The 24373-nt window shown below is 34.6% G+C and overlaps 5 protein-coding genes and 1 pseudogene across 5 annotated transcripts; 3 read left to right on the top strand and 3 right to left on the bottom strand.

Moving 5' to 3' along the window:
* Window positions 1-438: 438 nt before the first annotated feature.
* Window positions 439-1634, bottom strand: LOC104757620 (uncharacterized). The gene is made up of 2 exons (XM_010480371.2): window positions 1301-1634; window positions 439-1105 (listed from the first exon to the last, which is right to left on the bottom strand). The coding sequence occupies exons 1-2, from the start codon at window positions 1557-1559 to the stop codon at window positions 585-587; spliced, it is 780 nt and encodes a 259-aa protein (XP_010478673.2). The 5' UTR covers window positions 1560-1634; the 3' UTR covers window positions 439-584.
* A 59-nt stretch (window positions 1635-1693) lies between these two features.
* On the bottom strand, window positions 1694-4919 carry LOC104757621 (MND1-interacting protein 1). Its single transcript, XM_087496969.1, has 3 exons — window positions 4774-4919; window positions 2983-4625; window positions 1694-2449 (listed from the first exon to the last, which is right to left on the bottom strand). The coding sequence occupies exons 1-3, from the start codon at window positions 4910-4912 to the stop codon at window positions 1931-1933; spliced, it is 2301 nt and encodes a 766-aa protein (XP_087353095.1). The 5' UTR covers window positions 4913-4919; the 3' UTR covers window positions 1694-1930.
* A 3836-nt stretch (window positions 4920-8755) lies between these two features.
* On the top strand, window positions 8756-10983 carry LOC104757622 (protein LOL1). Its single transcript, XM_010480374.3, has 6 exons — window positions 8756-9006; window positions 9211-9468; window positions 9704-9826; window positions 9923-10036; window positions 10422-10531; window positions 10651-10983. The coding sequence occupies exons 2-6, from the start codon at window positions 9390-9392 to the stop codon at window positions 10687-10689; spliced, it is 465 nt and encodes a 154-aa protein (XP_010478676.1). The 5' UTR covers window positions 8756-9006; window positions 9211-9389; the 3' UTR covers window positions 10690-10983.
* Window positions 10984-13157: 2174 nt separating this feature from the next.
* Window positions 13158-15839, bottom strand: LOC104757624 (ferredoxin C 2, chloroplastic). The gene is made up of 6 exons (XM_010480375.3): window positions 15238-15839; window positions 14629-14692; window positions 14291-14379; window positions 13794-13862; window positions 13638-13682; window positions 13158-13363 (listed from the first exon to the last, which is right to left on the bottom strand). Exons 1-6 carry the CDS (start codon window positions 15469-15471, stop codon window positions 13319-13321), a joined length of 546 nt encoding a protein of 181 aa, XP_010478677.1. The 5' UTR covers window positions 15472-15839; the 3' UTR covers window positions 13158-13318.
* A 13-nt stretch (window positions 15840-15852) lies between these two features.
* On the top strand, window positions 15853-16598 carry LOC147923886 (late embryogenesis abundant protein 18-like). Its single transcript, XM_087496974.1, has 2 exons — window positions 15853-15979; window positions 16081-16598. The coding sequence occupies exons 1-2, from the start codon at window positions 15893-15895 to the stop codon at window positions 16372-16374; spliced, it is 381 nt and encodes a 126-aa protein (XP_087353100.1). The 5' UTR covers window positions 15853-15892; the 3' UTR covers window positions 16375-16598.
* Window positions 16599-19123: 2525 nt separating this feature from the next.
* LOC104759626 (wall-associated receptor kinase-like 10) lies at window positions 19124-22497 on the top strand (annotated as a pseudogene).
* Window positions 22498-24373: the final 1876 nt, after the last annotated feature.

Raw genomic sequence — 24373 nt, forward strand, 5'->3', positions numbered from 1 at the left:
CACCGTGTCTCAAACAATTCATTATTACTTTCTTGCAGGAAAATTCACAAATCTCAAATAGAAAAAGATTCCGGTTTCCAAATATTTGCATCGCCCGAATTCGAATATCCACCAGAGTTCTTCGCAGCTGATTTGAATTTCGATTGGGAATTGGAAAATCCGTTCATGTTCGATTGTCATTCAGAAGCTCATATGAACAATGAAGTCATGAACGATCACATTCTTCGGTAAAGAAAAAACATTATACAGTTCACTGACTAGACTGAATCTCAAAACCAAACACTCCCATGGATCAAGATTTAACTATAATCTTGTTTATAGAATATATATATATATATATATATATATATATATATATATATATATATATGTTTTTGTGTGTATACACAGATAAAGTATATAGTTGCATATTATAAAATTTAGAACTACAAGATTCTCTTCACCTTCAACTAGTAGTTATAAACACACTTTTCATAGACTTTTAGGTCTAATAAGTATGTATAATCAATGTTGTACAATTACATAAATGGAAATGAATTATAATTGGATACGTTTATTGGAATTTGTTGCGATTGGTTTTGTAATTAATACAAAGAAGCAATATAGGGGTTACAAAAGACCAATACATCATCAAGACTAACCTTATTTTCATCTCCAAAGATAGATTCTTTCCCATCTTTCCTCTTAGCATATGACAAACCCAATCTTGATTTAGCCATCCTCAAATCGCCAACGCCTGAGTTCGTATCCGGACCCGCAAATCCGCCCATCACGGGAGCTAAAGGCGGTCCTATAAGAAGCCCATCAGCTCCGAATTGAGGCCCTCCGCGTGCATAATCAAATAGAGCTGCTCCACTTCCTCCAATCTTTGGAAGGACGATTGGGTCATCACAATCGTCGAGCCAATAGAAGAGGAAAGCATCAAATGTATCGTAATAATCGTCAGTACTTTTATAACCTTCTGGGCTAAATCCACCAAACTTGAAAGACTTGTCTTTAGCGTAAGCTATGATAACACATGGACCTTTGAAATCACAACGTTCATGGAACTTTGTTGCACTAAACCCATCAATGCTTGCCTTGTAGCAACATTTTAATTCTCTTCCTAGTAAAAAAAAAAAAAAAGATTATTACAAAGCTTGAAGAGCTTTAGATAAGACATACTTCTTCACATGGATTCAGAGTTTTAGATAAGATTATTACACCAAATGAATTGTTTGCACACATAAAACTCAAACTAACAAAAGTTAGATCTCAAAAAGGACTGAAGGAATATGGATTTTGTGTTTCGAGAGTTTACCCTTTAAGAAGGTTTTGTTTACCAACGAAAGAGAGAAAGGAATCTGGACGTCGTCGTGGTAGGCTGGTTGTTGCGGCAGCCGGATATTGTCTGTTTTCTTGTCGGAGTTCCAACCGAATAGACCGTTGTAAGGACTTATTCTCTTCGTGGTCTTGAAGGTTACGGTATGAATTGTGTTTGAGATGGCACACGAAGCCATTTTTTCTTGCAAATAACGGCCACACAACAAAACCCACAACAAGAAAACTAGGCACAGCATTTAAGTAATTGTGGTTTTTAAGAACTTGTGGTTGTCAGTGCTTTTGCTTACAAGTGTCCAAATCCACTTTAACCGAACAAAAACCAAAACCGTATTGTAATATACCGATTTAGAAACCGAACCGTAGATACTTGTTTTTCTCCAAAATCGAATTGAAGATCATCCTTAATAAGATTGGCTCTAAAAGTTCTGATCACGATTGTAAGGTTATATTTTACATCGTGCAGGATCTTTTGTCGGAAAAAAAAAAACAAATTTGGTGAGTATAAATATCTCTCAAAGAAGAAGCTAAGCTTTTATTTTTTTTACTTACAAAAGTAAAAAACTGAAGTTGTGATGAACTCTTTGGAACCAGAAGCTAATTTCAGCTTTTATGAGGTAGCTCCAAAGATACGGATTCGCTGTTGAATCAAACTTCGACAACAAGGACAAGTGACTTTCCTTCCGCCATTGTTGTTGCTCGCAAAGAAGCTATCACTGCAACTACCACACACAACTTGATGCGCACAAGGAAGGAACACCACAGAGACTTCATCTTTCATACAGATGATGCATTCTCGATCATAGTTTGCTTCATTCTCATTAGTCCCTTCAAGTTTATCGAGTTCTTCAAGCAGCTTAGCAATGTTTTCTCCTTGGGATTTTTCGGCTTTCCAAACGTTGTTGGATAAGTGGCTTGAGTCGGTATCTGAAGAGGCTCTGAGTCTAGAGAGTTCTTGCTCTAGTCTTTGGTGATCATCTTTGTGTCTTTGGAAGTCTAGTTCGATTTTTAACCGTAGAGTCTCGAGCTTTCTCTTGTTGTGACCCTCAGCTGCTTCTTTCGAGCGTTGTTCTTCCTCCATTTGAGCCAGAGCTTCCTCCTTTGCTTTCTGCTCTTGTCTCCATCTCGCCTGTGATTAACATATGAACGAAAATATATCAAGAAGTCGACAGACTAACCTTTCTATGATTAATATTTCATGTATCAGCTACAGTCCAAGTAAGCAAGCAAGCAAATCTAAAGCAAGTTTTCGAACAAAATATGCAGCAACATAGGTAATGTCCCCGCAATTAGGTAATAATACCCACCCAGGAAGAGAAAGAATATATTGACCACCATTTAGAGAAAAAAAGCTATCCCGTGAAACTTATCACTAGTTATAACAAATCATCTGGCTGAGTACTACAACTCAAAACTGATTTTGTAAGATTATACTCATATCAAATCTAGGTTCCATACACCCTCGTGAAAATGCATACTACAATCTAAGACAGGACCAGCTTGGCAACTAGATGTATGCCTCAAATGAGACATGTGTAAAACATTTTTGGCTTCCTAAGTAAAATATGTACTTCACAGAATTCTAGAGTCAAAAGTTGTGGAGGATCTAGACTATAGAGAACTTTCAGAGTGTAAATAAAGATAATACATGAACCAACGTACCTCGATGTCCTTTTCATCCTGTGTAGTCTGAGCTAAAGTCCTATAAAGAGCATTGATTTTGTCTTTCTCAGCGGTAATCTCATCCTGCAACTTGAGTTTCTGCTTCTCCCATGCCACAAGCTTCTTCAAGCATTTTTTCTCCTTCTTTGTTTCTTCCATGCACGCTTTAAGCGATTCGGAAGCACTTAATTTGGAACCCTCCCTCTCTGCTCGGATTTCTGCATTTTGATTCTCAAGCTTTCTTACTATCTTATTTGCGCTGTCCATTTGAGTAGTAGCTTTTTTAACTTCACTTTCCTTGTCGTCTAATCTTTTAAGGGTTGATTCTTCAACAGCTTTTTTCCCCTTTTTCAGCAGCAGTTGGATTGCTTCTCTTTCACTATTCAGTGACTTAAGGTCGGCCAATTCTTCGCTAACCTTTTGGGCAGCTTGCATTGCCTTCTGGTGAGCCCATTCCTTCCTCTCCTTTAACTTCTTCTCGAGATCCTTGACTTGATGAAGCAGATTGACTATCACACAATCCTTACCATCCTCACCCACCGATTCAAGATTATCATCATCAAGGTTCAGATCACGAAATTTCTCCAACACCGAACTAACACTTTCTTCACTCCCTGACTTGCGTGGCTGCTCACAAGTTTCCACACGTGCAGGATCGCCACTAGTTCCAGACTGAATCTGCTTCTGCTTCATACTAGCACGAAACCCAGCAGCAAAAGCTGCAACATTCCGCTTCAACAAGGACTTCATGGAAGGGGAAAGATTAAACCTTTTGGGACAATCAATCTCTCTCTGCAGTTTTAACTCAGCAGCAGCACCGCTTGTAGAAAACCCGTTACCAGAAAACTCAGGCCCTCCCCCGTTCCCAAAATCCCAACCCCCATGGAAACGACACAATGCTGGCGCCATGAAACCAGCGATATCTAAACTAGTACTACCAACAACATCTTCTTTATTGCTATCATCATCCTTAGTACTACTAGTACAACAACAACGAGCTCTATTCCCTGGAGTAGGGATATCCATAGTAGTCGCCCTACCAACATGGAGCTCACTCATTAACAAACACCACATTGCATCACCTTTACTCAAATTAGGCTTAACTTGTTGCAGCAAGTAAATCATACCAGCAAGCGAATACTCCTCCAAATCTCTCAAATCAGTAAAATCAGTCTCTGATCGATCCTCAACTTGACCATCACAACTAGTGCTGCTATTCAGATAAGACAATGAATTATTCACAATGTTGGTCAAAACATCCAACTCACCATAGCAGTGACCATTACTCAAAACCGCTTTAACCGCGACACCTTCCTCGTAACCCAAGTCAAGAAGCTTGGAAACAGCTTGGTTATAGAAAAACTCCAAATGTTTAAGCAATATCTCTTCCAAATGCTCCTCAGTACAATAACCCCACATGTTCTCCTCCTCCTCCTCGCTAGGGCTCGACGACGAATTAACAACAACAGAGCCAGAATCAGTAAGACCTGGATGATAAACAAGGTTTTTGAGACTTGACTCCACGATTGATTTCGACAGAGCAATCCTCTCGATCAAACATAGAGGCGGGTCGGATCTTAAGGCAACGGGTCGGATCCTACGGCTCGGTTTCACATGCTTCTCCCTCACAGTACAACCCATTTCTATATACCAATACAGAAAGGGATGAAAACAAAAATTGAAACTTTACCCCAAACAAAAATTTCAAAAAAAAATGATAAAGAAGAAATGGGCATCGAAGAAAAATGATAAATAAATGATTCGAGCAAAGAGATGGGACGAATAACTCACTGATCGGTGATGGCTGAATTTTTTGTTCTCGGCTGAGAATATGAGTTTCGGCGAAAAGGTTATGCGAGCGACTGAGAGAGAGAGAGAGAGAGAGAGAGAGAGAGAGAGAGAGATAAACTTTGGTTTCGGTTTCTTCCATTTCTGGCGGCACCAGAGAATATATTTATGGGCTTTGGGCCCATTTACATGATACGGACTTTTTTTTGGTCTTTTTGATAAGATAGTCGCATGGGTGGAGAGAGATCCGGTCAATTTGTTTGGTTTCGGTTATTAAGAAAGTGAAAACAAGTAGTAAATGTTTTTGCAATTTTGGTTTGGTTTAGTTTGATTTTGGTTTTGATTTGGTTCGTCATTTTGTTAGAAAAAACTTATATAATATACAAATATAATGACTTTGCTAATATATATTAGGCATGTTATATTGTATTAATAATTTTAAAATGTATACATTATATATGGTCATTATTTTGTTTAGTACCGTTACAAAAAAAAAAAAAAATCGGTTTCAAACACGGCCGATTAGAACAAATTCATATGATCATAAAACCAACTGGTTAGAAAGCAAATCTCCTTTTGGTTTGGATTCAAAGATTCATTGAGGTTAGGTTCAGTTTTTAGTCTTCTATTATTATTACATGTCTTGTACGTGTCCCTTTGATGCTTATCTATAAAAACCCCTAATTTATAGAATGGAATAGATGTTTTGAAAATTAGGTTTGACAAGAAATGGGATCGTATATATATGACAGCTTCATGGTGTTGGGATTTCTTGATTATAATAACTTCCTACTAATTCAAGTTTTCGTCAAAATTTCGTAGGTTAAAAGTAAAATATATTTTCTACGAATTTTTTTTAGTAAATCATTTTGTTTTTTTTTTTTTCGTAATTTGATGATGTTGTTCGTTTGGATGATTTATTTTTATAGATTTTGTTCGTTTTCGTTAAATTAGCATATGTTTTATTTTGTAGGTAGGAGTTCGGAATTGGTATATATAGTGGGTTTCTTCCCTTTTGTGATTATTCTATATGATTGTGTTACATTTTATAGAATTTACCACATTCTCATCTTTATATAAAAAGACGAATGAAAACAAAAAAGGCTTTTGTATGCATCTTCTTAAGCTGAGCCATCACAGTTTGGAGTAAGACGTGGACAACTCCATAGCCGCACTTTGATGGCTATCCAAGCGTCTCTTAGAGACGTCAATGTCCAAAATGTTCTAATCTAACTCTTTCCTTTGTCCTTTTATTCTTTCTCTCCTCCCATTCCTCCAAATACCACACACATATACATAGGTGCATACATACATGCATTGGCTTGGTGGTCATGATGGAATGGGATATTGATAAATATTATACTATGTATGCTTGCTTCTGGAAATGGCATCTTCTGTTGAAGTGTCTTTTACAATTTCTTTGGACAAGATGTTTGGATTTTCCACTGTGACCTCAAAATCTCTTGTTCCAACCCATAAAATCGACCATTTTGTCACATATATCTACACACCCATTTGATATATATTGCCTCCTTTTTGAATAAGAGCATTTGTTTTCATATATATAATGGTATTGAACGGAAGAGTGTTTCCTTTTAATATTCACAACATTCTTCAAACTTTCATATTTTCTTTCTTTTCTAAAGTTAATGGTTGATCCAAAAGATTTGTCATATTTTTGTATATAGCTTGGGTTTACAAAAAAATGTAAACCCATATACATATTTTGCAAAGTTCTATGACCGATGCCATTGGTAGAGAAGTTTCTCCTACGAATCTAGCTAACCTATCAACTTGATCACCAAACTGATTGTGGACAATTCTTTTTTTTAGGTTAATTACGAACTAAAAACAGCTAGAAGGACCCGACGAAGATTCACAAACTTGATCCAACTGGTCATAATGATTATGCTTCCTTGTTTTTAATTTATTTTATGGCAAGATAGTAAAGTACAGTATCGGTCTATAACTTTTGTAAAATCTCGACATGTTATTCCTTAATGATATTTACATGATTTACCCCCTAAAAAAAAGTTATGAACTCTGCCTTTCTTTTGATTTTTGATTCTATTTTCTATTGCACCTTCGTTACTTAACCAGTTAGAATAGAAATCATCATTATTACAATCTTATATACATTCCATAACAAAACGAAAGAAGTTTTTACGATGGAGATCGTGACTCACACCATGTCACATGTGAAGTGTACTTGACATAACAAGATAATAAAAGAAGAATATATATATATTTTTTTTGGTTCAAAAATAAAAGAAGAATATAAAAAAATGGGTTTTTAGAAAAAAGAAGCATAAACATATATAAGAGAAATTGGCCCCATCGAATAAGTAAACAAACATTGGCAAACCAAAACTTGATATGATATCCAACCAAATAATCACACTTATTGTTACCCTTACCCACTGCATTTTCATATAAAAGTTCACTTTTAAGATTTAGCCTATAGAATAATAATTGTAGATTGAATTGAATGAACTGCCAAACAATAAATTGTAGGTTTGGTAAAACAAAAGTGAGAGAAAAACTAAGTTTCCACTGATTGGGTAACTGAATTTCCTGTGTGCATGGCCCATGGTAAGTTTTATTTTATTTGTTGCCTAGCCTGGCCCGTAGTAATTTGGATCAATTGCATATTTTTTACCATACCTATTTTTTTTTGTTATGCAAAAAAGTTAAAAATGTATTGAATTTGACAGTGAAAATATATTGAATTTGATAGTGAAAAATATTGAATTCGATTGAAGTTTACGTTATATATGTTTCCAACGGACATGTATATTTTTCCAATTTTTGCGGAGAAGTGAAAGATTATAACTTGCACACTTAGTTTTTTGTCAACAATTGATGAAGTTGATGTATACAGTAAAACTTCTACAAATTAATAATGTTAGGATCTTGAAATTTTATTAATTTACAAAAGTTTTAATTTCTCGATAAATTAATAAAATATTAAATTATAAATAGATTTTCTAATCATATTTTCAAAAATTTTTATTTTAAACTATAAGTTTTTTTGTTCTAATTCATATTTCTTTAGAATTTTCTTTATTTATAGTTTTTTATGCTTTTATATTTTACATTGTTTATAGTTCTTTACATATGTTGCAGATGAGTTTCATCAAGAATAAATATTCAAAAGTAAACAAACAACACTATTAAAATTATATTATACTACATTTTCTTAGATATATATATATATATATATATATATATATATATATATATCAGTTTATATAATTATTAATTTATGATACTGATGGGACTATATGTTTACATAGAATTTCCTAAAAAATTATTTTCTTATTATTTTATCGAATTATGCCATTTTTTACACTGTTTCAACTCAAGATTAAAATAATTTATTAATTTATAGTGATTATTAATTTATAGAAATTTTACTGTATGAAATTAATCGTTAATGAAAATATATTACAAACAGATATGTTTATGTCCAATTTTTGCGGAAAGATGGAAGTTTAACTTTCGTGCTTAGCTTTTTGCCAACTATCGATCGGAATTTACGTTATATATGTTGTCAACAGACATGTGAATTTTCTCTAACTTTTGCGGAAAAGTGAAAGATTAACTTATGCACTTAAAGTTTTGTCAACGATCGATCGAAATTTTGATATATTAATCTAATCATTAACGAACATATTTATATATTTATAATATTTTACTAACGGACATGGCTGTATCTCAATTTTTGCGGAAAGATGGAAATTAAACTTTCATGCTCAAATTATTAGACTATAAACTCCAACCGATTATTTTTTATATATTTTTGAGTTCCAAATTGTTTATTTATAAAAAAAAGTTAGAATTTTACAAGAAAATTCCCATTTTCTCAAAAAAGTTGCCTCTTTACTATAAGTTCATATTCACAATTTTATTTTCTTTTTCTCTTCTTTTGTTTTTTTTAATAGAAAGTTTTATGTTTTCATTTATATACTCTATCTAAATTGATAAAGGCAAGTTGCAAGAGAGGGTGTGTGTTTGCCCCACTCCTCTTCTCACATCATAATAATACACAAACTTCAAAGTTTCCGCAGTTCACATTCCTTTTTCCCGTAACTCCCCAATACATCATTACACATATACATACAAAAAAACATACACAACCAAACGTTATGTAACTGCAAAAACATAAAAAACGAGAATTTCACACTCTCTCTAGTCAAAGAGCTTCATGGCGATGGTGTGACCAACCCCAAAAAAGTAGTCCTTCACATGTTTCTTAAGTTTCAAGCATTGAATTGTTTTTCCTTTCCTTTTATAAATAGTGAAGACTTATCTTCATTTTTTTTTTCATAATAGCTAAGATTTATTTTCCTTTGAAAATAACTACAGATTTGTTTCTCTTAATTGTTAGATATAATTTTCATACTTTGTTATCATTGTTTCTATGTGCTTTGTTTTTAGATGATGAAAGTGAGGAATTGGGAGAAGAAGTGAAGAACATAATAAGATGAGATGTGTCTTCTTCTTCTAAGTCACTAAAAACATCAACAAAGAGAGAATCCATTATTATATAATATATATAGAGAGAAAAGATTTATCAAAATTTTTTTTTGCAATCATCATTCTTGGAGTTAATAATAATGCCAGTCCCCCTTGCACCATATCCAACACCTCCAGCTCCGGCGATGGCGCCGTCGTACACTCCTCCGCCGGCAAATGGTAAAATATTTTTATTATATGAAAAGATCCTCTGTTTTCAGTTTCTTTAACAATTTTTTAATAAAGTTTGATTTTTTTTTTTGTTCAAATTTCCAATTTTTTGTGTTCCCACCCCTATTGATCAATTATTTTCCCAGAAACCCATTTATTTATTCCACATGTGTTCATAACTCCATTAATTTATTTATTTATTTATTTTGGCCAAAAGAGGACATAAACGATTTGAGATTTGTAGGTAGTACAAGTGGGCAGAGCCAGTTAGTGTGTTCAGGTTGCAGAAACCTTCTGATGTACCCCGCCGGAGCATCCTCTGTCTGTTGTGCCGTCTGTAACGCCGTCACTGCCGTTCCTCCGCCGGGTAATTATTTGTCAGATCATAAAAACAAGTTTGGTTAAAAGAGATATTCGAGGTTTTTTTTTTTTTTTTTTTTAATAACTGATTGGGGCAATGTAGGAACGGAGATGGCACAGTTGGTGTGTGCAGGTTGTCATACACTTCTTATGTACATTCGTGGAGCTACAAGTGTTCAGTGTTCTTGTTGTCACACTGTTAATCTTGCCCTCGAAGGTTATATATATATATATAAATACATGCATATATTTGGTGTTTAATCAGTTTTTTTATTTTATTTTTTGTTGATTGTTTTTTTTTTTTGGGTTTGTGGTTTAGGGGAATACAAGAAACAAAAACCTTTTTAAAACTAGTTTTACGAGTTCATTATATATATATATCAATTTTTATTTAATATTATATTGTGTGTCTTGGTTAATTTATTAGTTGTTTTTATTCAAAACTTTTTAAAAATTAAATATTTAGTTTTGGTTTTTGGTTTTTATGATAAAACAATAAAACTACTTTTGTTTATATGTGGGTCTAGGTTAGTTTCGGTTTCGGTTTCTTATGAAAAATGTTCTAAGTTTTAACTCTAAATGTCTTGCATGTGTGTGTTCAGCGAATCAAGTGGCACACGTGAACTGTGGAAACTGCAGGATGTTACTGATGTATCAATATGGAGCAAGATCTGTGAAATGTGCCGTTTGTAACTTTGTTACATCCGTTGGGGTTAGTTCTCTCGTTATCCCAAAAAAAAGAAAACAAATTATCTTCTTTTTTTACATGATAATGCTTCGTTATATAATGTTTTTTGTTTTTGGTTGCTATTGTTTTGATAATGCTTGTAGGCTTCAGCGAGCACGAGTGATGCGAAATTTAACAGTTAAAACTTGGACCAAACCTATCAGTATAGAGCAAGAATCAAATCAGTTTATCCATCTCTCTTCGATCAAGAATCCGGCGGTGTGATGTTTTATGAGTTTGAAATCAGAAGTAAATTAAAATAATATGTATCAGTCGAAATTTCTGACTATGGCCTCTTTGTCCGTTTGTATAGGGCTATCTATCTATCTATCTATCTCTCTTCAGTTTCTTTGTTTTGTTTTAGTTGGTTTTCTTTTCTCACCAGTTTGTAAGAGTGGTTCATAAATCAAAAAGCTAAACTTTTATGGTGAAGAAAATAGATTCTTAAATGCTAATTAATACCATGCATACATTTTATTTTATTTTCTGTTCAAGCACAAAAGATGTCGGTTACAAATTACTCCATAGATTTTGAAATAAACTTACCAATAAAAATTAGAAATTTAAAAGTGAACATTATTTAACATACGTGTTAATGCAAAAATATAACATAAAATCAAGAAGATTTGTGGTGTATATCAGTTCAAAAAACTTATGATTTGTTTTTTTGTTGTTGTTGTTGAATACTATATATAACAAGAAGTTGTTACGGTTCGTACTAAAAAAATATAAAAATTGAACGACAAAACAGTAGGACGGACGGAGATGTAATAAATAAAACAAAGTCAAAAAAGGCTTTGTCCCTCGATAATGACTAAATAAAGTCCGAGTCAGTCTACGCTAATCTGTCTATGGATAATTGGGGTGGACTTCACTCACTCACGGGTTCACTTACGATTTGATCTTTGGTTAGTCTTAAGTGTCTTTCGAATGTCTTTTCGTTTCTCTTGATCACGGCAAGATTTATAAAATTGGATATTTATGAACATTTTTGCTCGGCGATCTGAAATAAGGATAAGATAAAATTTTCGTTTTCTTGTCTGTTGATGCTCTATGTAGAAGAAGAAGATCCGTCCATGTGATTTTTTTAGATATATATATATATATATCTCTTGATTTCCTTTTATAATTTAATGCTATCTTTGACTAGTCAATTAATTCTGTATTAACCAAAAATAGATTGCTATAACAGTTCTTAAGGGATAAGTGTAAAAATAAAATTCAAGAATTTCGGCAGCCAAATCTATCAATGGATACATATTTGACATTTCATGTCAGTGTGTCACGTCACTTACCAAAAAAAAAAAAAAAAAATCTCTCACCATATCAAATACACTGGAAGGTAAATGATATCCAAACTTTTGTTCCATACTAGTCAAAGCATATAAATATGGCACACCATAACAAGATTTGTAACATTATAACACAACCTAACAGATTATTTTACAAACATGATTTTCAAACATTTTTAATGTAAAATAAAATAAATCATAACCCATATTAACAAAAGTTATGATAGAAAAGACAATAATTTCTAAATTTTCCACTCATATTAAAAAAATAAGTTCTACTATACTATTAAAAGGAAAAAATTATGTAAATTTTGTTTTGTCCTCTTTTAATTCATTTTCATTAGGAACAATTTCTATATATTTTTATATAAATATTTACATTAAAATTCGAAAACAATGTTATTATTTTAAAATAAATAACCTTTTTTTTTTGAACGAATTTAAAATAAATAACCTAACATGAAATTTTATTGTGAAACGGGGAAAAAACATTTTTAGATACAAAAATCATATAGCATAATATGAAAATTGCACAAACGAAACGCAAATAATAGAACACAAGAGAATGACAATTAATTATGTTTAGCTTAGACAAAAAAAAGTTCATCACAGAAAAAAAAAAACGAAGTAAGTAGAGCAAATGAACTTTACAACATAGACAGAACAATCGCAAACACAAAACGGACCACAATTACTCTAAGATGAAAATGTATCGTAATCAAAAAAAAAAAACAAAAGTACATCAAAACATAGAGTAGTCCATTGAAAATCTGACAGCATTTTAGCAACTGCCAAACTAAAATCAGACCCAAAATTATCGGGTTTTTTTGCACACACATGTTGAGACAGGAACATATCATCACAGACATGTCAGAAAAGGTTGGTGAGTGTTTTTCAATCGGTTTTCAACTCAGTGTCGTTATGTCAAAAGAGACCAATTCTAAGAAAATATCAAAGAGGTATATTCTATGCAATGTTCTAGACCTTCTTAGTAAATAATAAAGGAGTTCGGTAGATAACAAAGGAACAAAAGAATCATATACCAAAAAGCATTTCATATATGCCCACATTGTTATCATCATCATCATCTCTCTTACGGTCACAAAAGCATTGCCTTTCCTTCTCACAGTGGACCACAAAATATGTAATTATTTATCCCACATCCAATACTTGAATTATTGACCATTACTTGGGAGTTAGGACCAAGGGTTACCACTTACCAGTTAACTAGAGTCTATGGATATGCAAACAAAAACTATGCTTGCTTGAATTTGGAGTTACTGGTGCAAAGGTTCATAAGTTTTTCCTTCTCCACTAAATGATGAATTGTTGGGACCTTTTATTGGAATATCAATGAGTTCATTTAAGAGACTTACGAGATACGAGGATGCACAACGAGATTCAGGACTAAGAAAGTAACACTCACTAGTCACTTCTAATAAAAAAAGTTTTGCGACTTTACATGCTTCTTTTTTTGTTTCTATTCGTCTCCCATGGCGAGTTCAAGGGCGTAATCGTCTCTTTCCTGCAGTGTAACATTGATAAATCTGTTAAAAGACCAATGCTAATGCAAACTAAAAGAACTTTAACTCATTCTGAATCCTCATAATAATAATGTTAAAGTTTGATCTCTTTGACAACATCAAATCCATTACTAGTCCTAGTGAACGGCCTCCAGTTAACAACTTTAAATCTATCTATCGATTTATCGAGATCCACTAGGCCATTTTGTGAGTGATTGATTTAGAAGACTTGGAACGAGAAAAACCAAAGTTGTTTTTCTTGTTCTGAAAACTTACAATTGGTCCACGAGCGAAGTATCTTCCAAACTGTAGCCAGTAGACCTGTGTATGCCATACGATTTAAAACTGTGTAAGTATAATGAAATGAGAGAACACAAGACTTGTTGTAGCAGTTCTTGGATTCTCAGAAGAGTAATTCTTATAATAAGCTACCTCGTCCTCGTCTTGTGTTTCTACTTCAAGGTCAGATGTAGGGAAACCCACACAAAGAAGCGCATACCCCTGCATGTATAAGCCACACGACTTAAAATGCAAGATAATCTTGAAATTAAGGTCTAAGAACCAAAATTGCTATGCTTTCTAAAGGATTAGCACACCTATTATTATTATCTTAAACCTGTACTTCAATATAATTATTGTTTAGTAAGAAGAAGAGCTTGTTCCACCTATAATACATAACACATTTGCCTAAACGCTAACAGTAAGATAAGTCTTGGAAACTGTATAATAATGTAAAGCAAAGATGTTCACTTAGTGGAATGCAACCTTACAATTCGGTAATTGTTTAAAGCATAAGCATTGCATTGTTTTATTGACTCAATAACAGTTGGTCCTAGTTTTAACAGACACATACTCTCACCAACACAAAGTGTCTAGGTAATTCCAGCCTACTCGTGTCTCTAGCCAGCTTTAAGGAAAAGAGATATTACCTGGGACTTGAGTTCAGCTGATATTCCCAATGCTTGTGGCTGCCTTAGCTCTCCAGATTTAACACGTACAGCACAACTAGTACAGCAACCTGGCCACGTAAGATTGCAAAATCTCAAATCGTGGACGAACCAAAGCCTACTTCACCAAGTATAAATCTCACAGGAACAAATATCATGCATATAGCTCTAACATAACTCCATTAGTGATTTGAGTTATCCTAATCATCTACATTACCTTTAAACTTTCAAACCATGGGAAAAAAGTCGACTACAAGGAAACATATACACACTGTAGAGTAGAAGAGTAATGAAAGAGGTCAATGACAATAGCACAGTACCATGTCTGCAGGCAAAGGGAAGAGTAATGTTCTGAGATTCAGCTGAGTGCAATATGTACTGGTCCTGCATTTCAAAATAGATTTCCATGTATCAACAAAGGTGGATTATCTCAAATACGCTATACCATATGTCCAGACGTAAGAATAGCTACATAACTAGGAGCTGATTCATATCGATCTAGTTCTACTTTCATCCGCTCTTACGCAGCATTTTGAACATGGAAAATCAAAGAAAGTGAGCAACTGAACTTAAGTAGAATCTAATTTAGATTAGCCTGAAAGAAACTGCTCAAAACACATATCAAGGAAGTTTGAATCCACACACACACACACACTACTTGGGGATCTCTACACTCCAGAACATACATTGCGTTTAGCGTTAATGCATAGGAATTTTTGTGACTACAATAAGGCGCAAATCTAAAACATTCATTCATCTCCAAGTATAACTAATAATAATCCAAGCTATGAACATTCTCAAAATTACATCTTCCTATTCTGTCTGATACAGCAAATGAACGAGAGCTAGGGATTCGATTGTGTAGCGAATCAATCACAATCAGCGAGATTTTTAAAGCAACAAAAGACCAGTAAGTAATACTCTCTCACCTCTGGAACCTCAAACTCGTGAACCACTCCTCGTTGTCGATCGTGAACAGTGACCTTATGAGAAGGAACAGACAACGATCCTCTATCTGATGGAGTGGAAACTTCTACAGGAATCCGGAACTCACACGTCGTAGCCTTAGCTCCTCGCCGGAGTTTCGGAGAATATCGCCGATTGATCGCAATTGTCTTCCGTTGAAGCCAAGTACAAAATGTACAGGGCAAAACCAGAGCCATGGTTTTGGGAAGATTTTGGATTTCGCGGCTTTACTAGTCCAAAGGGGTTGAAGAAGAAAGAAGAAAGAAGAAGAAGAAGAAGAAGAAGATAAGGGACCAACCAACCTTCGCTTCCAAAATCATAAACCGGTTTACTAAAATTCAATAATCATCGAAGCCTAAACCAATCCGGTAGACGGTGCATGTGATCAAGTGTTTTATACGTGCGTGGCACCTTAAATAGACGCCCGAGAATTAAACCAGGACACGTGGCCAAAATTATAACACGTGGCCATTTCAACCGAGTAAGCTATTGATACGTTTTTTTTTTTTTTTTTTTTTTTTCTTTATTTAAATCAAACAAGAACCATTCGATCAGTTGTAATTACTAATTAGAGAAACAAAGACAAAAAAATTAAAAAAAAAAAAAGACGAAAAAAGAATGAAATCGGTGAAACAGAAGATAAGCGATATGGCTAGTACTGCCAAGGAGAAGATGGTGATATGTCATGCAAAAGCCGATGAGAAGGTTCTAATCGAGTATTAACAATGTGTTTTGTGTGGTTATATCGGACTCTATATATACGTACTAATGTTTGATTAATATATGTATTACTGATGATGATATAGGCGGAGCAGGCGATGGCAAGGACGAAAGAGGAGAAAGAGATAGCGCACCAGAGGAGAAAGGTGAAGGAAGCAGAGGCTAATATGGATATGCATATGGCTAAAGCGGCTCATGCTGAAGACAAGCTTATAGCTAAGCAATCTCACTACCACGTTACTCATGGTACGCATGTGGCTCAGCCTGCGCCTGTATCGGCTCCTGCCCCTGTCATGGGACATGGTTACGGGCTTAATCCTGCCGGACTTACCTCGGTTCCTCCACCGGTGTATCCTCCTACTGGACAGCATCAGGCTTAGCATCCCACGGGACATCGTCATCATTACAGAAATGATTTTTGCTCTTAACTCTTTTTTTTTTTTTTGGTATTTTACTAGTGTTATCTTCGATAAATCTTTGGACTGTATAAGTTATATGATGCCTTTTGACAACAAAAAAATAAAGGGAAGAAAGAAAAAAATATTAGGGGTTGTATGATATTTCTGTATACTGTATTATTATATATTATTGGTTATTCTATGCATTATCTTGTATTAGTGACTCACAATAAATCTGAAAAAGGCATGCAGAGTACAACTATCTTTTTGGTGTTCTCTAATTTGGTTAGTTGATATATTTATTTTTATTTCCAAAAAAATTCGTAATTAGGGAATTTGGTTTACAAAGAAAGGTTGATGTTTAGAGTGGAGACTGGAGAGATATGTTGGGTTAAACAAAAAATTGGCAAAGAAGATATATTAATCTGATTTTTAAATTATCATGAAAATGCATTTAAGTTTCGTATGGGAGAAAATTAAATTCAAATTAAGTTTAAAAATTCGTAGTGATTGTTTCAAGAAATCATGCAATCTTCACAAAAATAGAGATTTTGGAGAGAGAACATATCCAATTATGGATTTACGAAGTTTTTAGTTATGATCGATGACAATGATCTCATACCTAAACTTGAATTTCTATTAGACAATTCAATTATTATCCTCTATGCATATGTTTGTGGCTAATTGTTTTGAATGTTCTGGAAAACATTCTTCCATTTCTCATGTCAATCTTTCGGTTATTGATTCTCTCGCAATTTCTACTTTACCAAAAAGAAAAAGTTATTCTTAATCCTCTAATATAAGTTCTCTTTGTGAAATCGAATATTTTTCAAGATATTAACTTCTTTAAACAACCCTTCCACTCATAAATCCGTATGAATATATTCGTCAAAAAACCTAGTGCTTTTCCGATCAGAGGTGTGCATGAGCTCATTCGACCGCCTTCATCACGAAAAGTCATGGAGTATGTCCAGTCCAGCAAATTTTCATCACGCCAAGTCCCAGCCACTGAAGAAGAAAAATTCATCTCACTCAATATTCTTGAGAATTTACTCCGGCTATAGCAACAACAAGGATACACTCATCTCCATTTTGGGATCGTACTAATCGGTCTAACCTTACACACTCGAAAAGGACTACCAGTTGTAGCGCGCATAACTTTGGTAGATTCAAGACTCAAATCATACCAACAAGCTTGCATCGGAATAGTTCAGACAACATTAAATGCATGAACTGTTTTTTTTTTTCAGCAACGCATGAACTGTTTTTATAACGCTCGCAGCTCATTACAAAAAAACATATATGTTATATCACTTAAATTGTATCACAAAACTTAATCATATAATATTAAATTATTTATTGATAAGTGAAGCAAATATATATGATTTGGCATCAATTATTACAATTGATATTATAATTATCTAACGATGACAAATTGTTAATGTATTCTCTGCAATTACCAATCGGATATTGAAGTGTATGTGTAATGCTTGTGGGAAAGCTTGTTTTTATCATGCTGGTTAAAATTTGTTTGAGCATATATATATATATATATATATATATATATATATATGACTCTATTGTCACTACAAGTCCTGCAATTAATATTGATATATCCATACCATGGATAAAAAGGATTAGCACTACCATATGTTGCAAACGTGTAAAAAAAATTATCAAAATAAACATCTTCTTAATGCTATAATATTTAATTACTATGCTTTGAAATTGTATACATTAATTGAAAGATAATACTATTACACACAAATATACTCTCATCAGAATCAGAGAATGAATGAGAGAGATGTCAAACATAAAGATTTATAAGCAAAGTACATGTACTTTGGAAATTTAATCTTTAAAATTTTTAATTCTTTGGAAAGAGATTTATAGTTATGCTATTGGTCTCGGTTGAAAAGCTGGAAACAAACCCATTAAGACAAAAATATCGCAATGCACATGTGCCTTAAGAAAACAAATATGAATCACTACACACATAATCCAAAATGCCAATACAAAGGGTCTGTCACCATAAACTACGCAATATATACTACAAACTACAAACTACAAACAATAAAAAGAGATATAAACTGAGTATGAAAGCATAGTTCTCTAATAAGTAACCATTACAACGTAATTAGTTTGATTAATAACGAAAGTAAGGAGAACTAATAAAGCGATGGATTAAGAAGAGATCGTTGGTTTGCTAGTATTATTATACTATATAGATTTTGGCATTTAATGTTAAAAATAAAAACAAATTATTTTCTACAGTAGATCATAACTTTTCGTGTTTATTAGTTGAGCGAATAAGCACATTGATGTCTGTAATTTATTCTCACTAGTTCCATTGACTTACAGTCTTACACCAAGTCCAGGGAATCAATTCAACAAGACACGTGATTCAGAGTAAATGATAAGAGACTTTTGAAATCTGCTGCACCTAAACATAACACACACTGTAATTAAGGACATTTTTCTTTCTAAGTCGTCGTAGCAATTTAAAACGCAAACGTGTGAAAAAAGTAAACCATGACATTAGGTTTTGAGGATGCTATCAACATACTCCCCGTAGTGAATTGTGTGGTATGTCGGGGGAGGTTTGGGCCAATTTTCCACATATATTAAATTTCTATTTCATGGGATGATCTCACTGAAAAATCACCATATATATAAGAAGAGTTGTAGAGAGTGGACAAGCGAAAACAAAATTACAAAGAAAACAAAAACCAAAAAAAAAAAAAGATAAAAAGGAAATGAAGTGTGTTCACTGGATTCGTGTGTGTGTTCTACTACTTGTCTTGAATACTAGTTCAGAAGAGCTCACCATTTCGAGCTCTTGTCCCACTCATTGTGGAAAGGTCTCGATACCGTACCCTTTTGGGATCGGAAACGATTGCTACCTCAACCGCTCGTACGAAGTCCAATGCAACCAGTCTACCTCCGTCGCGTATCTGCCTAGTATAAAGAAAGAAGTGGCGCAAATCGACCATCCGAGACCAGTAAATATTTACGGTTACGGGTCGTCCGTTCCGCATGGAACACTCCGCATCAAAACGGAAATAACTTCTGTGGGGTGTTCTGGGGACAATGGACAAAACTTGAAAGAGCTTCTGAATTTCACGGGAACCCTCTTTTCCATCAGCGAAAATAACACACTCGTGTCTTTTGGGTGCAGCAGCAAGGCCACACTAACGAATATTGATCCCAGAATTGTTGGATGCGTCTCCATTTGTGATCCATTTCATGACCTACCACTACAAACGTTCTCAGAAACAAGCTGCTATGGCTATACATGCTGCAACGCAAGTACACCTGCGGACGTCGGTCAAGTAATTGGCGTGAAAATAGAGAGCAACGACGGTAACGAAACAAGACAAGAGTGCAGTGTAGCGTTCTTAACCGATGAATATGGCCAACCCTCACTGTGGCGCAACAGAACTGATGCGAAAAAGCTTCACGCTGGGAAATATGCTACAATCGAGCTAAAGTGGCAAGTTATTACGTCTAATCTTACGTTGAAGAATCCTTGGGGTGCCGCCAAAACCGTTCCGACTATTACTCTAACCCTTGCTACTGCGAATGGTTGGCCATTGATACGCTGCTCTACCTAATGGTTACGAGGGTAATCCTTACCTTCTAAACGACTGCAAAGGTAAATACTTGGAGCTCGCTCTTCAAATCATATCTCTACCTGGCCTATAGTTAAATTTAGATCATATCATATTATTTATTAATTTCTTGAATTTTCATTTTCATCTAGATGTTGATGAGTGTAAACAGCTCAAAGATGATGGACGTCCCGGCCTTTGTACTAAAAGCGGCGAAATTTGTCAGAACATTCCGGGTGCCTATCGATGTGTGCCCAAGAAGAGTAAAACATTAGCAATCTATATAGGTAAAACCCAGTAACTTTATTTAAAATTTTCTCCTTAAATAAAGATCACCTTTTTAAAAAATTGTTGTCACATCTTCACTTTTAAAACTAATAATTTACTATTCAGCAAATATAAATTTTGTTCAACTTACTTTTCATGAAAAAAATTAGTTACACTTCTGCCTCATGTTTTCCAACCTTTTTTACTTCAATGTATAGTTTATAATTTTTTTCATTGTTCCCATCGAACAAACTTCATTTTATGCTTTCACCTTTAAATTCTAAACCCTCAAAACAAATCAAATTCAATTTCTCACATTTGAAAAATATTTTCTTTAATATATCTTAATCTTTTCCATGAGAAACTAGCCAAAGTTTTATAAATTTTATTGCCCAATAACTGTAGAAAAGGTTTTAATTAAACATCTTGAACGCTTGACTATTTTTGTTAAGTTAATATTTACAGATTCCCTGCTAAGTTACTAAGTTTTATATAATAAGATAGTTAATGATGATTGACTAATTTGTTAACCAAAAAAAGAAGGGAAGATCATATACTTAACCGTAGATTATATTTAAATTAAAAAAAACTAGTACTGGAAAAGAAAAATCAACACATTACGATATGATACTACTAATGAAAATTAAAATGTAAAATATTATATATATATATATATATATATATATATAGATATTGGGATACATTACACAATATGACACTGTATCTTGGTTTTAAAGAGTAAAACATGACTTGATCATTGTAAAATGCTCTGATTTAAAAGAAATTTGTACATTGTTTCTTGACTGGGTGATAGTTGGTTTAAATAAAAACAAGTTTTAGAAATAAGTTTTGTTGGGTTAAAGTAGTGAATTTCATAAATTAATAACATTGTAATTTATTGATGATGTGGGAGTGAATGTACGTATTCGTTTTTTTTTTAATTAATACATTTCATTTAATCACTAAAACGGTAAGACAATTGACGAAATTGATAACACTTGCAGGGGTCAGCATAGGTTTGACAGTGTTAGTGGTGGGCGTTGGAATATGGCTATACATCGTTATTAAGAAGTATAGAAAGACCAACCGCATGAAAAAGTTCTTTAAGCGAAATGGAGGTCTTCTGTTGCAGCAACAATTGGCCTCAAGAGAAGGCTACGTAGAGAAAGCAATTGTATTCAGCTCTAAAGAATTGGAGAAAGCTACAGAGAACTTCAGTTTAGACAGAGTGCTTGGTCATGGTGGGCAAGGAACAGTGTTCAAAGGGATGCTTGCTGATGGTAGGATCGTAGCGGTAAAGAAATCTAAGGTCGTGGATCAAGATAAGCTCGAAGAGTTCATAAACGAAGTTTGCTTACTCTCTCAGATCAACCACCGCAACATCGTGAATATATTAGGATGCTGTCTTGAAACAGAGGTGCCCCTGCTTGTTTACGAGTTCATCTCCAACGGAAACCTTTCCCAACTTCTTCATGAAGAGGATGATCACACATTAATCACGTGGGAGTTACGTGTGCGAATTGCCATAGACACCGCGGGAGCTCTCTCCTACCTTCACTCGGCTGCGGCATCTCCGATTTATCACAGAGACATTAAATCTGCAAACATACTGTTAGATGAGAATTACCGAGCCAAGGTTTCGAATTTTGGAACTTCACGGTCTATAAGCGTTGATCAAACTCACCTGACAACTGCGGTTATAGGTACTCCAGGATATGTTGATCCCGCGTACTATCAATCCAGCCAGTTTACGGACAAGAGCGACGTCTATAGTTTTGGAGTTGTGCTTGTTGAGCTCATCACTGGCGAAAAACCTGTTTCTTTCCAGCGGTTTGGGGAAAACAGAACATTGGCCGCTTACTTCAATCTCGCCGTAAGAGAGAATAAAGTTTTCGACATTATAGATTCTCGAATAAGAAATGACTGTAAGCTCGGACAAGTCATGGTTATCGCAAACCTCGCAAAAAGGTGTCTGAATCTTAGCGGAAGGAAGAGACCAACCATGACTGACGTTTGGTTGCAATTAAAGAGTTCCAGACATGGAGATCTACAAACAGAGGTTGAGGTTAACACTAGCGATGATGATGATGATGACAATTAGCGTAGTGATCACTTTCCATTGTAATAAATTTCGGTAAGTAAAACATATTGTGTAGTTTTGACGTGGCATCATCTACACAAACTACTTATGCGATGCAGCTTATATTGAATTTTGTATACTCTTATGATTATGATGACTGTGCTTAAAGACCTTTCAAAATTATTTCATTTGGCGAGTAGATGATGACATATTGTGTGTGTTTACATCACCTGATCGGTTCCAGTTTATTGCAAATTATATCTTGACTTTGGCATTGTTCTTCTTCTTTTAACAAGGAAGGTATATATCTCGAGTTTCACATACTCATGATGTTATCAAGTAAAGTGCCTTTATTTGTCTCACTGAAACATGATGTTATGATAGGGATAATTATAGAAAGAGGCATTTGTTAAGCAAAATATTAGAGATTAGGAACTTCTGACCATGCTTACAAGATTAGGCCTTTTAAATACTTGTTTTTGAAGATTTTGCCTTCTGTGAAACAACCCAACCCTTTTTTATTTAACAATTAAATACAATGTAAACAATTATGCAGCCTATACTACTAAATTAAACCAACCAAAACCACAACTCCTCATTAAACCAATAACAACTAGTACACACAGCGGAAATATACCAACCATACAAAACCATTACAACATCAATACAATAACAATCCTAAGCATTCTATCCATCAACCTAGCATATCTCTATCCAAGGTTCCAACAGCATATCCAACAATCCAATAACACACAAACGAGACCCTAGATCAGCCTCCTACTCATCACCATGATTCCACAACACAAACCTGCACACCACAAACAACAATTGAGATGCGTAAGTATTATCACAAATACTTAGTGAGGCAATCCTCCCATCTACTGGGCTATACACACAATCAACTGAGAAACCAATGCTTAACAAATGACAACCAAACACAAACAAACCAGGAAAAATCACGAAACAAGCAACTTGGTGTCGACCGACACCAGAGAGGTGTCGATCGACACTGGCCAAACATGGTGTCTAGGTGTCGGTCGACACTCCCTTCGCAGACGCGAACTGCACGAATCCGAACGACGAACCTCCGTTTCAATACGCCTACAATCTGACCCAAACTCTCCCAAAAGCCTCAGGAACCTATAATAACCATAACACAACCACAACAAGCAAGAACAACACCACAAAACACAACAAATCAAGCAAACAAAGGATTCTCAGGCTTAGATAAGCCATGGTCATGCACTCACCTTATCAACTGATTATAACAACCAATACAACCAGTTGAGACCCTCCTAACGTCTGAAACAGCCCAGAAACGCCCTACAACAAGCCACACAACCAAAAACGACTTATAGCAAAACTGGACAGAAACATCAGAAAAGAACAGTTTCAAAGACGAAACACTAAAATGAAAACCAACCGTTAACGAACAAATCGCTCCGGTGAAAATCTATCCCTATACGTCACAACGCTTCCCACAAAATTTCAGCACGATCAGGAACCAGACGAGACCACGATCTCAATTACAATCCCCGATGGTTCCAACTCGCGTCTGAGAAAACGTGACTCACGAAACTGCCAATAACTCATCGAGTTTAAATCCAAAACTACTTCTGTAAAAAGGAGAATGACGATGAAAGACATGGGAATAAACCTACCAAATTTCATTACCTTTGAGAACGATTTGATATGCCGAAACTGTTTCCTCCCAAACCCTAACGATTCTGCTCTTTCTATTTTAATCTCTATCACACCACAATAGGCTCTCTCCTCTCTCTCTATCTCTGCAAACGGCGACCAGACACCCTAAAACCCTTAATTTGTCGCTTCTCCACTTATATACTCGGTTTAGATAACTAAACCGAACTAACCAAACCAAAATCGCGAATTAAAACAAACCCGAGGAACCCAGAAATAGTGATGTCGATCGATGCCACAAGGGTGTCGATCAACACTCCTACCAAAACCGCATAATCCGGTTCGCGGATGTTACAATTCTCCTCCACCAATAAGGATTAGT

The sequence above is a fragment of the Camelina sativa genome, chromosome 17 (genome assembly GCF_030686135.1).
Source record: "Camelina sativa cultivar CO46 ecotype springtype chromosome 17, ASM3068613v1".
Classification (NCBI taxonomy): Eukaryota; Viridiplantae; Streptophyta; class Magnoliopsida; order Brassicales; family Brassicaceae; genus Camelina; species Camelina sativa.